The following is a 16,489-nucleotide window of genomic DNA, read 5'->3' on the forward strand; positions in this document are numbered from 1 at the left end:
TGAGCCCACCCCGGGAGTCCAGATTTTCAGTTTCTGTGCGATTCTTTTCTTCCTCCTCCTCCTCCTCCTCCTCCTCCTCAAAAAAGAGAAAAGCAATAGCAGCTGTATAGCTCCTCCTCCAGTATCTCTCCCTCCACCACGCTGCTTCCCTCTCAGGGGTCCTCTCTCAACAGGAGTGTTCCAGCTTACCTGCTCACTCTTTTCACTCCTGTTGTGACTGTGTGTGTGTGTGTGTGTGTGTGTGTGTGTGTGTGTGTGTGTGTGTGTGTGTGTGTGTGTGTGTGTGTGTGTGGAGGCTGCAGCTGAAGCTCACCACTCTCCCTCTCTCTCTGTTGCCATGCTAGAGCAGGTAACATTCGGCTAGCGCAGGAGACACACAGCCTGAATTCAAATGCGCCTCCAGCCTCTCAGATTTACAAAGCCTCCGCCCCTCCTTAACAGCCCCCCCCCACCCCTTCACCCCCCTCCCCCCCATCTCATCCTCCTCTCATCTCCACTATCCGCTTCCTCCACTGTTGCTTCGTTTCGTCTCATTCCTCCCCTCTGCCGCCGCTCCGTCTCGTTCCTCCCGTTACCTCGAGAGCACACTCATTCTGCTTCTGCAAACCACTTCCTGCTTTTCAAGCCATAGTTGTGTCCTAAATAACAAGCAAATGTGAGAAAAGTGAGTTTTTTGGAAGTACAGATGAGTGTCTCTCATCTTCTTTTGAAGGCTAAACGTAATCTTTTTAGGCAAAGAAGAATCAGCAGCCGGTCGACTGGCTCACTGCTCACTTTGAGGCTGCACAGACATACATTTACCACAACGCTAACAGCAGCTAACCAACATGCTCACAATGACCAGCGTGGATCACGGTGGAATGTTAAACTACAGCAGAGGCCGATGGGAATGTCATTAACGTCATACACAAGTATTGGACGATTACAAATGGGATCTGATGCACTGTCTTGCAGATTATAGTACGAATCGTTAAGGGAGGGGGATGATTTTGGCTGTGGAGGAACCTAGAGGAAGTTTATCACCAGTCAATGAAAGCAGGCCTGCCTGTGAATTACAGCTGCTCGTCTTGTGTCCCTTCAGTGGCCGTGTACATCGTTAATAACACGTTTAACAAATCTCCCCACTTAGTGTGGCAACGGTCGATTCGCCAGATTTATGCAGCGGGTCTTCGTGTTTTTCTCCTTAAACAGTTTGATTCCCCTTAAACAGTTCGTCCCACAGCCGCGGCTCATCCACCAGACAGACAAAGACACCAGCGTCTTCCCTGTGGTGTCACTGTGTTGATAGGGCCGCACACAGAGCCCAAGGCTACAACTCAGTTATATTGCCATGAACAACACATAAACCGCCACGGCACCACTGCAACTCAGGCAACAGACGAGGGTGAGATGCTAATTTGCAGCAGCCAAGGACGAAACTAGCGAGTCAGAAGTGACAAGAGATAAAGAGAATATATCTGTGCAGCCTGCAACTGCACTCATAAAAGAAAGACGGACAATGGACAGAGAAATTAAAGGGAAAACCTCCAGAAATGAGTGGAGAACCATAACGAATGCAGATGCTAAGTGGCGTTTTCGTGGCATGGCTTCAGGATCACTGCAAATCCAAACAAAAATATTCGTAAATTCAGTGGCTGCTGAAAAAAAAAGTTGAATTTATTAGTTCTTATTCTAAAACAGAACATTTATTTTAAAAAACTTGACAGGCCATTTTGTTACGTTTGCATAAATGTTGTCAGTTGCTAACTTTACGTATTCTAACACTTTAGACCATTTTTTGGAACTTTTTGTAATTATGGATTTTAAAAAAAAAATTGCAGGTAAACATGAAATTAGGTAATAAATACATTCAGATTAAAACACGTCACAGAATAATGAGAGCAGCCATCATATTGTACACTTTGTTTAAATCCACAATCATTTTGAAACTTCTCTTTGGATGAATAGCCTGATAACACATTCACGGCCATTACAATTCAAAGCATGTTGCTCTTGATCGTCAGTAGCAGCTCTCTGCTCGCAACGCATAAATATACCAGCTGTTCAACCATCCCCAATCAAAGCGGACCTTTCATGAACAGCAGAATGTGCCGCTCCTCCTCAGAACATGCTCTGCCTTCGGAAAATCCTCAGCTTAGTTAGGAATGCAAAGTAGATGAAAGTCAGGCTCACCAGCACATTCTTCAGCGGGTACAACACGGGCGTCACAAAGCCAAACACCACAATCAGAGCCACCCGAAGGACAAAGAAAGGAAGGTCCTGCAGAGCAACGCCGGCAGACGACAATAAAGGGTTGTCAGGCGTGATGGCGAGGCGAAGAGTCGACACGAAGGCGAGGATGTAGACCGGGAACACCCAGGCCGAGTAGAAGACCGACGGCTCTCCTGCCACCCTCACCATCTCCACAGTGTCCAGCCAGAACAGGAAGCTATCCACAAACACCTCTGACCTTCCGTCCCTCCTCCACAGGAAGCCCAGAGGGCCGTGGTAGGACCGCCGCCGCCGCCGTGGGGATGAGGAGTACAGGTAGGACGTTTTGGGTGCTTGCGAGCTCGGCGGTGAGCCAGAGCGGTCCTGCCATCTGACGGAGGCGCCGCCATTCCTGGCCTCCGGGTGGCCTGGGGTCGAACCGTCGTGGCCTTCGTCAGTGGGCAGCTGGCCTGTTACGGTGGTCACCTGGTCCAGGTGGGTGAGGACGGGGCCGGACATGTCGAAGTCAGAGTCCAGGCTGTCCGCTGCAACGACCAAGAGCACAAACAACATCAGACATTATACTTTATATTATACTAAACACTGTTTATGGAGGCGATGACCAGCCAATGACATCATGTGTTTCTGTCATTACGTGGACACTCCTTGATATCAATGAGGTGGACAAAATAATGGAAACACCGGTCATATAGAACCAAAGAACATGCAAATGATCAACTTCATTACGCCTTTGATTATGTCTTGGTCATTTCTTTTTTACCACCCGACTACAAAAACACATTCAATAGTTAAAGTGTTTTAGGGGCTGCATGAGAAGCACGTAGATGTATAACCTGACTATCAGAGCCACCCCGAGGAAACGGTGAGATTCGCCCTAAATGGAACTCAGCCATGATTCATTCTATTATTCATTTTGTTACGTTTCTTCTGCAACAAAATATCTACGGGAGAAAATACTTTCTCTTACAGGACAAACGATATGAGACATAAACACATTAAATGCAGGACAAACAAGTGAACAATCATTTTTTTTTAATAATACCAACAACTTCTAGACTTGCATTGTCCAATGAGCTTGCAGGGGCGGATCCTCTCTATGACATCCACACAGACGAGGGACACGAGCACCAGGGAAACGGGCAACTCGGTGAAATGGTCGAAGCGGTGTCCTCCGTCCACCTGCACCTACAGCACCACAGATAACACAAGTGTGACTTTTATAGCAGAGAAGGGCCGAGCTGCCACTTAGAAATCACGAGGGACGAAGCAGCGAGAAACGGAATCGAAACTCCTCATTATTAAGGCTTTTGGCTGCTGAAATCAAGGAGCCACCTTTTATGAAGCCATCACATTTTATCACCCTATTATTGTGGATAATGTTCTTAAAATGCATGAATGTTGAGTCGTTGTGTGTCCAGATGCTCTTATTGATGTCCTCGCTTGTCCAAGAATTGTAATGTATGAATGTATTTTTTTTTTTAAAGGTGGTGGATGTGATTCAAGCTGGGTTAATGGCCAACCTGTTATGTTGCCCCCGGGTTACTGAATACGCCAGGCATGTGACGGTGGACATGTTTCTACTCTCCTTTCCTATAAATGCGATCCCTAAGTCCCTCTCAGTGTACGGTGACAACATATTCAGATACGACTCCGGGAAGCAAGATCTCAAGAGACTGCAGAGTTGTCTTCTTTCTCTGTGGTGCAATGCGCCGCGTCAACCGTCATTCTGTGAATAATAACAGCGCTCTGAACACAGTCTCTCTCTCTCATACACACACGGGGGTCATAAAATGAGCTGGTGCCACAAATGGGCTGTTTACAACAAATATGCCTGTTCAAGGACCCTGACGAAGCATGACAGAACTAAATGTCAACAAGTGCTTTCTGGGAGAAGAGCGATTGGTCGCACTGAAGCAGTTGCATGGACTACTGCCCAGTGGTACCAAGAGTTTAGTGAATGTGATATTCGGTACAAAATATTGGATATAAATTAAGAGAAACAGCCAAAGCATTCTCTCACTGGAACTAAATTGTTTATATGGAAGCCCATTTGTGCCACTAGGAGGGGAAAAAAAGATTCTGAGAAACGATCTCAAAATAATAACATAATATCTCAAAATACTGAGAAACTCAATATTTCAACTAAGTATTTCAAAACAATGAGATGCTAAATCTTTGCTTTGCTATACTTCGTCAAAATATTGAGAATATTTCATTATTTCGAGATGCCAAGTCACAAATATTAAGAGCTTTTCTCATTGTTTTGAGATACGATTTAATTATGTAATTATGTTCAGATACTAAGTCATTATTTTGAGATAGGCAGTCACTCTAGGTGATTACTTTGAGATAGTTTCTCATTAAAATGATTTACAGGATATTTTTCATCACAGTGGCAGAAATGGGCTTCCATATTCTCAATATGAACAGCTGGTTTAAACTGGTTTTGGACGAGGTATCTATGGAGCAAAGCAGCCGTGGTTCTTCAAGATCTGGTTCGGGGCTACGTTGACTCATGGAGTGTCAATTATATGGGTTTATTAGGGTGTATATAATAACAGATCTGTGTTCATATAGAGTTTTTGGAGATTCTTGGAGGTGTCCATGTTTCTTTGTGTGGCTTTTGTTGTATTATAACTCTAAAATGTGAATTTAAAAATAAAACATTACCTTGGAGCTGGCAATTAAAATAGCAAAGCAGGGTAACGTGCAGAGGATGAGATACGCCAACGCAGTCGGTCTCCTGAAAAAAACAAGTTAGACATTTTAAGCAATTTAATACTTCCTACTACATTTCAGCAACAAATATTGCAGTATTTTTGGTTTATGAATCCAGAGGAGTATGCATACAAAACATATGAAATACAATGTTAAAGATTATAAAGACAACATATTTTTTCATTAGTGTTACTTTTTCTAACCACCTTACTAAGCATTTTGACGTTGCCGCGTTTGTGTCATCTGTTTTACGTTGAGCCGTACTCACCACTGTGTGATCTCCGAGACGGTCCGCCGCCGTTTCATGATCAGATATTTCAGAGGAACCCACACCAGCAGGGTCACAGAGGTCACATAGGCGACGGAGGCCGCCACCACCAGCCAATAGGCCGTCAGATCCCGTCCCCTCACATCACGGATGAGGCCGGCGAACCGCTCCATGATCACGAAGACGGGCACGACGAGGGCTGCAAACTGCAGCAGCTCATACAGGATGAACTTGACGGTCTTCCCAGACGGCATGCTCCCTGGACACCGGTTGCTGGTCTGAACGCGGGGCGAGAGACTTTGACAATCATCTCCCACAAAATGAGCCAGTGGAGCCGTTGGACTCTGCACGCTGACTTGCTTACACTGCACAGGAGGCTGTATTCTTTTATTGCTGAGGTAATGAGGTGGTCATGCTCTTTTTTTTTTTATGGGCTCACAAAGAAGAGCACTCTCATCCCATAATTACAAGGAGAAAAATCACACTCCCCCGAGCTGTGCGCCGAGCTGTAGACAGAATCGACAATAGAAACTTTTTTGTGGAACTGCAAAATAATGAAAAAGTAATTAAGCAATTCTAAATAATTCCACTTTAAAAGTCACAGTGACCTGATCTTTGGTTGTTCAGCAAAAAAAAAAGCCCTATTCTGTTTCTGAACAAATTGATTGTTATATCAAGTCTTGCTAGGTCTCATATTTACACACGTCTCCATCTAGTGGCAGGGCAGAGGAAAAAAACGTCCTTCCCCCAAAATCCTAACAATTTCTTAACATCTCTCTAAATCAGTTTCAACAAAAATATTAAACATTATAACCTAACTAAGGTATAATTGAATGCATGCCAATCTATATTAATGTGAGATACATAAAACCACGTGTGTATATTAAAATGCTCATAAAGAGTGATCCGTTTCATCAGGCTGGCAACACAAGCACACAACTTTACGCATCTATAAAATGCTCAAAAACAGGAAGACAAGGCCGTTCATATTATTCTGTACATTTGGCCTGGTTTTATTGTGAATACCAATTAATTAAGTATGGTTAAAAGAATACATACAAACAGCAGGATACAAGTTTAGACAGAACCTTTACAATAAGGATGTTTAAAACTTAAAAACAGGCAGCATCTCAATCCTGTGCAATAACGTTACATCGGGGCTGCAGTCCAACACTGTGGTGCAACGAGAGGTTACATCCGCTGATGTGTGACGACTAACTGGCTCCTGGTCCCAGAATAGCTGCTACTTTTTATACATTTGATTGTGTCGGCCCGCTTTGATCCAACAGGTTAACACTATTTATATTTGAAGGCAGCAAAAACAATATTTCTTGTTGCTCAAATCAACTAGCAATGTGGGAAAATCAAGTTCTGGAGAGTATAAAGTACCAGGTACCAAAGCTTTAAGCTGCGGGCTGATGTATATTCTTACGGTGGCACAGGGATGGCGAGGAGCACAACTGAAACATAGTAGCAAGAGAAATTGAAATTACACAAAATATCAGATCAATACAACAATTTGTCCTGCAACCAGAAAACAAAGTTCATCGCATTTAAAACGGCTTCATAATTCCTTCATGTAGCTCAAAACAACAAATCCTTTTCCTGTTTCATCAGCTTCTCGCAATCCAGTCAGTACTTACAAACATCAAAGAGGTTAAAACCTTAGGAGCCGCAAAGGAGCATGGGAAGTATGGTATGAGCGCTAGACGATATTTGATCTTAAGTGTCGCTGTAACCGATAGCTTAGGGAGACCTTGAGAAAGAGGTTTTTACAAATCCACGACTGTGCTTTTTCAGAATCCGAAAAACCTCGTCTCACTTTTGCTTCAGGTAGAATCTGTTTTAGTGTCGGACAGCTCCGAGAATGGACAGGACTGAAATGCAACGGGGGAGGTTGGATCAGTTTTCACATTAGCGTTTGACCTTACAGTACAATAAGCATGTATCAAACACTGAGAGTAATGTCCATGTTCTCGTGTGAGCAATTTAAATATACAACTAAGTCAGGCAGAATATCACATATTCCTGCTTTTTCTCCGAATACATACATCCTGCTTCTCTTTTTAAAATATCATAACAATAATCAAAACATAAATTAAAATGCACTACAAAAAAAAACATAGCATTCATTTTCCAACACTGACTAAAGAGATGCTTGAATGAGAATGGGGCTGTTCAGAGAGTTCGCCCCTCGGTAGCAAAGTCTGTGGTCTGTTAGCACGGCCCCCGAACTACATCCACCATCAGGATCTAGAGGATCCTTTACACGAGGAAAACTCTGCAGTATGAAGTTAAGAGTCAATCTCCCCACTTCCTTCTCTTTGGGGTTCACACCTTTAGCTCAGCGGGGACGTCATGACTGCAGAGTTCACCTTCGACTGGGGGAAACACCCGGAGCTGTGCTAACATCCAGCAAATCCATGAGGTCATCATGTGGCTTCACTACTTGTTCAGTACAGTATATACAAGAGTCATGTGCATGCTTAAATTCCTCTGGTTTCTTTTTTTTTTTTTACCTCCCAAAAAAAAACCAAACAACAAAACAAAGTGGCTTCAGTTTTCAGTACTTCTAAAAGTTGACAACATATACATAAAGTTTCCAGCGTCGCTAAAAGTCCTTTTTCTGAAAATGAATGTCAGTCGACGCCCCTTTTCTGTGACGCGATGAGCGCTGCCGTCGCTTTAAGAGGGTGAGAAGGCTGTGGCGTACTCGCATGTGAGCGACGCGTCCACAGCTGAGCTTGTGTGAAGCGACGAGTGCAGCGGTGTGTGTGTGTGTGTGTGTGTGTGTGTGTGTGTGTCTGTGTGTGGACTGTAGTGCGTTTGTGGCGCCGCCGGGTGGTGAGAAGGAATGCCTGTGTGCATTTCACACTTGATCAAATAGTAATTGCATATAAGTATGTCGTGGTTAGGTTGAAGTGGCTCCAGTTACACTTGTTTTCTCAGCGCAATTTAAGGCGTTATTTTACAGGTCTGTACTTGTTTAAGTCGTTTACTGGGACGTTTCCAGTAAAGAACTGGGGAATTTGAATTATAAATAACATACCATCGAACAAATAAATTTACTTCCAATTACTTCATTCAAATTAATTGATTTTTGATGAATTAGCTGAACATCGAAAAACATTCTTTTATGGAAAATTCCTCATCAGCTGCTTATAAATTCTGACTAAATTAACTTGGTCTCATTTTCCCTATAATTGGTACCGAATAGTTAGGATCCATAAAATAAAACGGTCAATAAAAAGGAAGCAATAAATGTCAGGTTCCATATGTAAGAATGATCGATGCACATTTGGCCGTCAGATCTAGATTTGGACGCGATCGGGCTGAAATAATATCTGAGATTTAAATAAGTGCAACTGAAAGCTCTTTCGTGTCTGATCTGACGAGGAGAGCGAAAATGCAGAAACATAATTTAAAATAACGCAGTGTCTCCGTTTTCAGACCATGCGCGTCTTTGTGTGAGCGATTCAAATCAAAGCCTTGTGGTCACTTCTAAAGCTGGGTGAGTGAGTGAGAAGTGTAACTGTTTAATCAAAACAACACAAAGCATGCTATATGTCAAGTTTTAGTCTACTCTATTTGATCCGTTTCATCCGTCCGGTGTTCCGTGATAAAGCAAATCATAAAGCATAATAACGACCACTATTTGATCCGGTCTGGTGCATGTGTATGCATGAGGATAAGGGTGAGCTCGGGGGGGGGGGGCCTATAGCAAGGCTTTCTCCGAGTAGGGGGCCTGTGAGGTGTCTGAGGAAGGTGCTATGCTCGGGCCAGGAGGGGTGCTGTAGTTTGTGGTCATGCCTGGGCCGGGGCAGTGGCTGCTGGCTGGGTTCTGGTAGGACTGTAAGTCTGCTGGGGCCATGCTGCCTGGAGCTGCAGCGTAGACCGGCGGCTGGCCCATGTACATATGAACGTCACTAGGGGAAAGAACGGAGCAACATTAATAACAACACTTCAGCAAGGCGGGATCAATAAATAGTCAGAGGAATGTAGAATTCATAAAAGCGTGAACAAAAAAAATCTAAAAAACAAATATTCAAATACAGTCTAAGTGGTGAATAACAGCTGTGACCAGCACAAATTAATAATTACACGCTAGTCGCTAATTAAGTACGAGTGACACCAGGGAGCATGGAATTAATTTAAATTCAATGGTCATTTCGGCCTGATTTACATTTCTGCATTAGAGCCATCTATTCACTCACTAATCTGCTGCTCTGAATTTCTCTTCAACACAATACTGTTTACAAGGCGTCACATTTCTTTTGTTGTTGTTTTGAGAGCTGTCAAGTTATTGTTGATAAAACACCAATTCCCGTAACAATAAAGAAAAAGAGTGACGAGGCGACGACATGCAGCGTCTGAGAATGTTGCAAACTGACCTGGGAGCTGGCTGACCAGGTATGGGGGCTCCAGCTGGATGCTGCTCCATGGGAACGGTGTAGCCCTGCACCGCGGGACCGCTCATGGCGTACGAACCTGATGCAGGCTGACCAGGGTAGACCTGTGGTCAAAAAGATGCACGGTGACTGTGACGGAGGAAGTCGAACATCATCAGCAAACAGGAAATCAAGTACTGGTTCCAAATTGTCCCAATCCTTCAAAACTGCTTATGAGGTTACAAATTATTTTCATCGATACCGCCGTGTTTTCCTGACAGTTGCATTTTGCAAAAACATCATGATGTCAAACTAGGGGCCAAAAATCATAATTGAGATTAAAATTTGATAAAAAGGAGCAGCCCTACGTCAAACTGTGCATCTACACTGCTGGAATGTTGCTACCTAAGCTTCAGTCTTTAGGTAGCATTTAGAGTGTAAGTACCTGTTGTGCTGCGTTGGCAGGTTGCTGCATGTAATACTGTTGGCTCTGTAGCTTGGCGTACATGGCGTAGACCGGATCTTCGTTCATTAGCTTGGCATACAAAGACAGAGCTTCCATCACCTTCACATTCAGGTCCGACAGCTCCGAGTGCTTCCTGATGACACAAACACATTTGGATTTTCTTAACAGATCACTGGGATTTTGTGGCTTGGCGTTACATGATCCGTCTGCTGTTTGCGTCGTTAAATTCTTCACTAAAAACATTCTGCGGGCAGAACGTGTCACGTCAGCACAATTTACCTGTCTATATCTTCCAGCTTCAGGTCAATGAGGGGTCCCATTTGATTGCAGGCACCTGATGAAAATTACACCAAATAGTTATCGATTTCATCTGCAGTCACCTTTTACACACCTTTTCAAAATAAAATACCAGATTAGCTTCAGCTTTTTGCTCATGTCTCACTCAGTCACTTTACACAGTGCCAGCCCAAAATTCAGCTTACCTTCCAACTGTAGCAACTCGACGCTGTCTGACTGGTTGTCTGTGGGATCTGCACTCTGGATCATCTGTAGTAGCTGATCCATTTTGTCCTGAAACATTTCAATAAAGTTCCTGTGAGACACTTTCCAGATACAAGTGACGAGAATCTTTCAATACAGTTAGGAAAGAAAAAAGTTAAATTCTTCTAAAAGTGGAACTTGGCTTGTGATTTTTGTCAGATCCTAATTTCGGAACAAAACTCTTGATTAATTGATGTAACATCGAGCTCTCAATGAGGCAGAAAAAGCTTAGTAAGCAAGTGTTCACACAAGGGAACTTACTTCGTCTATATAAACAGGCTCTTGTTCGGGCTCTATGGTCTCCACCTGGATGTCCTCGCTGAACTGTACTGTCTTCTTCTCCGTCTTCACTGTATTTTTCCAAGTAACAGTAGCAGCAGTAAAACAATAACAGTTGGAATCAGTTACACACACATAAGAGGTCACAATGAGCCGACTGGTACCCGGAGTTATGTCCCGGTACCAACTCAGAACATCGGTCTGGACATCAGATGAAAGTAAATGTTAAAAACGGATGACAAAGCATATTAAAATGTCATGTTCATATTTGTAAAGTTACTTTTTGTGCAACCAGCAGTAACACACAACAGGATAATGGTCTTTAGATGTCATGTTCGTGTTTGATGAATCAAAGTGTTTACACGAACAGAGGGGGAAAAAGCAAAAATAAAAGAACGCACATGTGGGGTTTGAGTGTTTTTGAGGGGTGACGCACAGACAGAAGGATCATGTATATAGATAAACAAGCAACAAGAGATAAGAAACACATGGCAAAGCAACAAACATTTGGATGTAATTAGGAAGCGTGAGAATCTCCTCAAACGGTGAAAAACATTGCGCTCGATGACCAACAATTTATATGTTAATACATATACAATTTAACCAAAATATATAAAAATAACACATCGCCAAACCTACATTTAAACTGTTGACCCTTGTGGGAAGCAGCAAGCATGTGAATTCCTTTCAAAAAACGTATAAACAGTGATGAGTTTCACCACTAAAATATGGAGCCCAAATGTGGTACAACTAGATCTGAAGGAAGACTACACAGACAATAGAAGCAGAAGGACACCAGAGGATGAAGAGTTCTGTTGCCACAGACAGTAGAATCCATTTAGGTGGCAGTGAAGGAGACGCTAAATGTACGGCGAAATGAAATGAGCATGAAAAGCAGCATTATGAATGGCTTATTAACAACTCTGCACTTACAGAAAAAAAAATAGATTCAGTATCAATAGGCAGGGTTTCCGCTATGACCATTTTGAATGAAAAAAAGAAAGGAAACACTGAAAGTTGTTGGATCAGTGTATAAAGCTCCCTCTTAGACAAGGAAATGTGTCCAAAATGCCATCAGAGAACTTCTCATACGTCTTCCCAGAAGTACAGGCGGTGTTGCCGTTTACTGCATGTGATCGCCCACTGATGACTTTCTGTCCATGAAGTGAACGGTGTTCTTTGTGTGCAAGTGATTTCCCACTTTGCGATCAATACAGTAATATTGCTAATGGATGAAATGGCCCATCAAATAACATGATTGGATGATGGGTGTGTTTTGTTTGTGTGTGTGTGTGTGTGTGTGTGTGTGTGTGTGTGTACTCACTCATCTCAGGCTCTGCAGTGAGGTCAGCTGTGACAAAGTTAGAGGGGAACAACCCGACCCCTTGGTATGTTTCCCCTTTCCACCAGTTGGGGTCACTGAAATAAAAAATGAAAACCCTCATAAATGATCATGCAGATTTTAATTGTTGTTCTTCTGCATTGGGATGTCATTTTAAAGATTCAACTGTTTGGATGAGATTATTTCACGGCTTGGTTTGCACACTTTCAAGCTTCTTTTAAATATCAGGACATTTTCACCAAATTCCAGATAAGACCACGCCCTCTCAGTAATGTGACAAATCCTAGGATGTCGTTTTCACCCACTTATGATTGGTGTGTGTAAAGATTCACCTATCGTCCAGGATAGTGATGATTTCTCCTGACTTGAAGGTGAGCTCGTTGTCCTCGGCGGCCTCAAAGTCATAGATGGCGCGGACTTTCCTGCCGTCGGACTTGTGTGAGGAGAGCAGGCTGGTGTTCGGATAAAGGCCCGACAGGGAGGTCTGTGGCTGCTGACGTTGCTCCTTCAATGACAGCTCAATAGCTGCACACAAAAGAGTCGGATAAGTGAAATCAGCCGTTTGCCCTTGAAAGTCTTTAAATGTTGCATAACATCTGTAATGCCATAATCCAGTGTAAATGGATTAATGCAAATGTGATTTATGCAATGCAAATTAACAATTACAGGTGTTGGTGTGTCTGTTTTCAAGGATATCACCTCTTTAAATACATTTCTCCATTGACGCCTGAGTATTGAAATACCTTTTCTTTTTAGATGTTTATTTATAGATTTTCCATGTGCAGAACAATGCTGAAACACAGTGTGCAAAAACACTAATTGTCTGATCATCCACTAAAAGCCTCCCTACCTTTGGCCAAGTCTTCCTCTTCTTTTTTGTTTGTTGAGGTGGAGGGATCCTTCGCCACTAAAGCAGGGCTTGCTTTTGCTTGCTCTGCAGCCTGTTAAAAAAAAAAGGATAACCGCACGCTCATGTAAATAACTTTTGGGCAATTTTGCCTGTATTAGGCAATACATTTTGGGAAACAGCAGTCCTACCTGGGACCCTACAGCTGGGAAAGTAACACCCTGCTCGCGTAGATTCTTGATCATAGCCGAGATCAGACTGAGTTGGGGATCGTTGCGAAAGTCCTCTGCCCACTCCACCATCAGGGCCTTCAGCTTCTCACACACTTTGGGGTGGCCCTGGGGACAATCATACAACGCTACATCATGAGGACAAAGGGAGTGGATGTAGCATGACCTACTTTCAAGTTATCACACACACAATTAAAGCAGACAATACACTGAAATTAAAAATGGCGTCACACACCTTGTTTAAGACGTTACTGACTTCACTGGCAAACTCTCTGGAGCACACCTCCAAGTGGAATATCTTCCCACAGTTTGAGACACAAGCACCAAGGAGCTGTGAGGACATTGGTACAAACAGACTCACTATTTAATCCACGGCAACATGTGACTAGAATAAAGAGCTCACATCTCAATGAAAGGTTGATTAAGGGTAGATGACACAAAGAAGTTGTTGAAATGTGTGCTTACAGTCAGTGCCTGCATGGCCACATGAGGATCCTTATGGTTCACTCGTCTCATTATAGAGCGGAGACATTCTTTAGGCCTAAAACACAACGGTAGAAATCAATGAAAATGTGGAAATGAACTGCCTGCCAAGGACAAAAATACCATCCAACTATGTTTAGTAACATACTTCACCATATCAGTGTCCTATCTGGTTCTATCTCCAACCCTGGGATATGGGTGTTTTATGATTACAAGACTTTAAAGGAAACGTCAGGCAATGCCTGATAAAACCATTGTGTGTGAGTGTGAGTGTGTGTGTGTGTGTGTGTGTGTGTGTGTCTGTGTGAGTGTGTGTGTGTGTGTGTGTGTGTGTGTGTGTCAGGTTTCCTATGAAGTCAGTTAACTTACCCAGTGCGTGACTGCCCTATCTTATCACATATGTCCAGAATGAGGCCCCAGTCCTCAGCTGTGTTCATCTCACTGGTTGCTTTCTCTGCAGCAAAAGGAGCACAACAACCAACGTAAGCAGAAAAGTTAAGGAGAGCAAAACCAGTTTTCATTCCTTATTCTGGAGACAGGGGAGAGGTGAAGTTCCTCCTATGATCAGAAATAATAAAAGCTTCTTGAAACAAAAGATGCAGTAGCAAGCTGTGTGTTTGTGTGTGTGTTGTAGAGAGATCCTCTCCCTTTTGTCAATCATACTAATAATCATAAGCCTCATACAAACAGAACAATGCAGTAAATACCAAACTGAAGCTCAAGATGTTTGGTTTGTGTTGAGAGTGGTATTTTAATTTATTTGAGACTGAATTGTGCTATTGAGAACATCAATGCAATATCAAATATATCAATTAATTACCATTCCAATTATTTCCAATTAAGTGTTTTGCTATGAATAAACTACAATTGACTCTAAATGCTCTGTTTGACGACGGTTAAGCCTTGTTTACTGTGTAAATTTACTGTGCTACTTAGTGCTTCTCAACTGTCTCTATATGATAAACACTCTTTTAATCGATCGTACTCAGGACTACAATTCCCTTGATGTTAAGCCAGGTTCAACTGACTGACACTAATGTTCTGCATTAAGGCTGATCAAGTAATGGTCCTTGAACCTTTTGTACTTTTACTTGCTACCAGCTCTTGCCTTGAAGAATGTTTTAGTAGCCTTCTCCTCTTGACATGTTGTGCAAGTTAGCTAGAGGTCTTCATAGAAATTCACTCAGTCATTCAAAGTCATTCAGTAAGACCTCATATAAAGATGACACCTACTGTCATCTTTATGTCCAGTCAAAGTTTAGGCGTTTATTATTATTAGACGCTGCAGAATGAGATGACCAGGAGGATTTTTCTTTAACCTCAACCCTTAATTACACATAGAAAGATATATTAACCACATGTTTGAACACAAACAGAACACACAGCCTGAAAATAACCATTCAAGCTGAAATAACACCTGATGGTCCAAACATACCCATCATAAGCTTAACCAAATTAGCATGTACTGCTGGTTTTGGGGGGTTGTGGTTTTGCACGTAGACTTGTTTATGGTTTTACGTGGTACTTTCCAATTAGTTTGAGCGTTTGTGTACTTTTTTCCACCTCATGCACACTTCATACCGCGACATGCTAATGAAGTGGTTAATCACTTGACACACAGCACAAAGAGAGCAAAGAAACAGGCAGTCAGCAGCGCGTCCTCTGATTTGAGCAGTGAGCTGTCAGGCCCATCATGGTGGTTATAGCCAGCAGACACAGTGAGGTGATGACGAGGCGGGTGGCTGACGTTACGTCAAATATCGGATTAAAACACATCTATTAACAGTTAACCTAACCTAACCTAACCTACCCTAACCACACGCACACACACACACCTACTTGGCATGACTGAAATAATACAAGTACCGTTAACTCTTTTAAATAAACGTTAATAAACGTTAATAAACGTAAACATTAGTTGCTGCCATCTAACAGCTAAATCTCGACATGGCATCAGGGCACAAGCTAGTTAGCCAACTGTGCTGCTTGGCTAACGAAGCGAATCACAACAAACAAAACAGACATTTAAAAAAAATAATAACACGGAGCACGAGAGGTCGGTTTATATAGCAAAAATATACCACAAGACACGTGTGGTGTTATTCCAACAGCTCTTCGGGGGTAGCCTTTAAAGTACAGGCAGCAGCAGAACACAAACAAAGCTGTATCGAAGCTAGTGAAGCTAGCCTGCTAGAAGTAGCCCGATTACTCACCAACATCTTGGTCAAATGGGTTGGTCGTGAAGAGAGGCATCGCTGGCGTGTTGACAACAGATTCCGCCTTCCCCTGGTATCGTCGTCCCCCTTTTGTCGAATTTTATTTCATACGATAAAAATGCATAGTAACGACAACTCCACGGACGTCAAACGCAGCTGCCCGACTCTATTCTACACAGTCACTCCTCCGCCAGACGGCAACAAGCGGGGCATTGTGGGTAATCGAAGGAGTCGCTCGCGTTGTAATAAACTGCTGTCATCAGCTGTGACGTACAAGCGCTCGCGGGACACATGCCGCTCTTAACGCGTCTGTACACTAAAAACAATGAACCATAAGCTACAATTTGTGATCTAAAAAAAATAGATAACATTTCATCGTCAGGTGACGTTGGTCACGTGACGTTATGTCATCGCGTTGAACATGAAATCTTCTTAACCAAAGCACCTCTCCATGTCAGTTTAAGACTTCCACCTGGTATATAGATAATACAAATAATGTGT

The 16,489-nt window shown here is 42.8% G+C and overlaps 2 protein-coding genes across 2 annotated transcripts; both read right to left on the bottom strand.

Moving 5' to 3' along the window:
* Positions 1-1,872: 1,872 nt before the first annotated feature.
* tmem236 (transmembrane protein 236) lies at positions 1,873-5,669 on the bottom strand. The gene is made up of 4 exons (XM_084008350.1): positions 5,198-5,669; positions 4,882-4,954; positions 3,261-3,396; positions 1,873-2,735 (listed from the first exon to the last, which is right to left on the bottom strand). The coding sequence occupies exons 1-4, from the start codon at positions 5,449-5,451 to the stop codon at positions 2,101-2,103; spliced, it is 1,098 nt and encodes a 365-aa protein (XP_083864476.1). The 5' UTR covers positions 5,452-5,669; the 3' UTR covers positions 1,873-2,100.
* Positions 5,670-6,180: 511 nt separating this feature from the next.
* stam (signal transducing adaptor molecule (SH3 domain and ITAM motif) 1) lies at positions 6,181-16,186 on the bottom strand. Its single transcript, XM_084008395.1, has 14 exons — positions 15,986-16,186; positions 14,142-14,226; positions 13,755-13,830; positions 13,525-13,620; positions 13,251-13,397; positions 13,063-13,153; positions 12,545-12,737; positions 12,195-12,289; positions 10,853-10,941; positions 10,534-10,621; positions 10,331-10,385; positions 10,031-10,184; positions 9,589-9,710; positions 6,181-9,123 (listed from the first exon to the last, which is right to left on the bottom strand). The coding sequence occupies exons 1-14, from the start codon at positions 16,023-16,025 to the stop codon at positions 8,913-8,915; spliced, it is 1,542 nt and encodes a 513-aa protein (XP_083864521.1). The 5' UTR covers positions 16,026-16,186; the 3' UTR covers positions 6,181-8,912.
* Between the last annotated feature and the right edge of the window lie 303 nt (positions 16,187-16,489).

Source organism: Eutrigla gurnardus (genome assembly GCF_963514095.1).
Source record: "Eutrigla gurnardus genome assembly, chromosome: 4".
Lineage (NCBI taxonomy): Eukaryota > Metazoa > Chordata > Actinopteri > Perciformes > Triglidae > Eutrigla > Eutrigla gurnardus.

Coding starts and splice junctions, on each gene's coding strand:
- tmem236 (XM_084008350.1), bottom strand. CDS start 5,451: ATGCCGTCTGGGAAGACCGTCAAGTTCATCCTGTATGAGCTGCTGCAG. Junction 4,955..5,197: donor GTCTCGGAGATCACACAGTG/GTGAGTACGGCT, acceptor TGTTTTTTTCAG/GAGACCGACTGCGTTGGCGT. Junction 3,397..4,881: donor TTTTAATTGCCAGCTCCAAG/GTAATGTTTTAT, acceptor GTGGTGCTGTAG/GTGCAGGTGGACGGAGGACA.
- stam (XM_084008395.1), bottom strand. CDS start 16,025: ATGCCTCTCTTCACGACCAACCCATTTGACCAAGATGTTG. Junction 10,386..10,533: donor CGAGTTGCTACAGTTGGAAG/GTAAGCTGAATT, acceptor AATTTTCATCAG/GTGCCTGCAATCAAATGGGA. Junction 9,124..9,588: donor CCTGGTCAGCCAGCTCCCAG/GTCAGTTTGCAA, acceptor TCTTTCCCCTAG/TGACGTTCATATGTACATGG.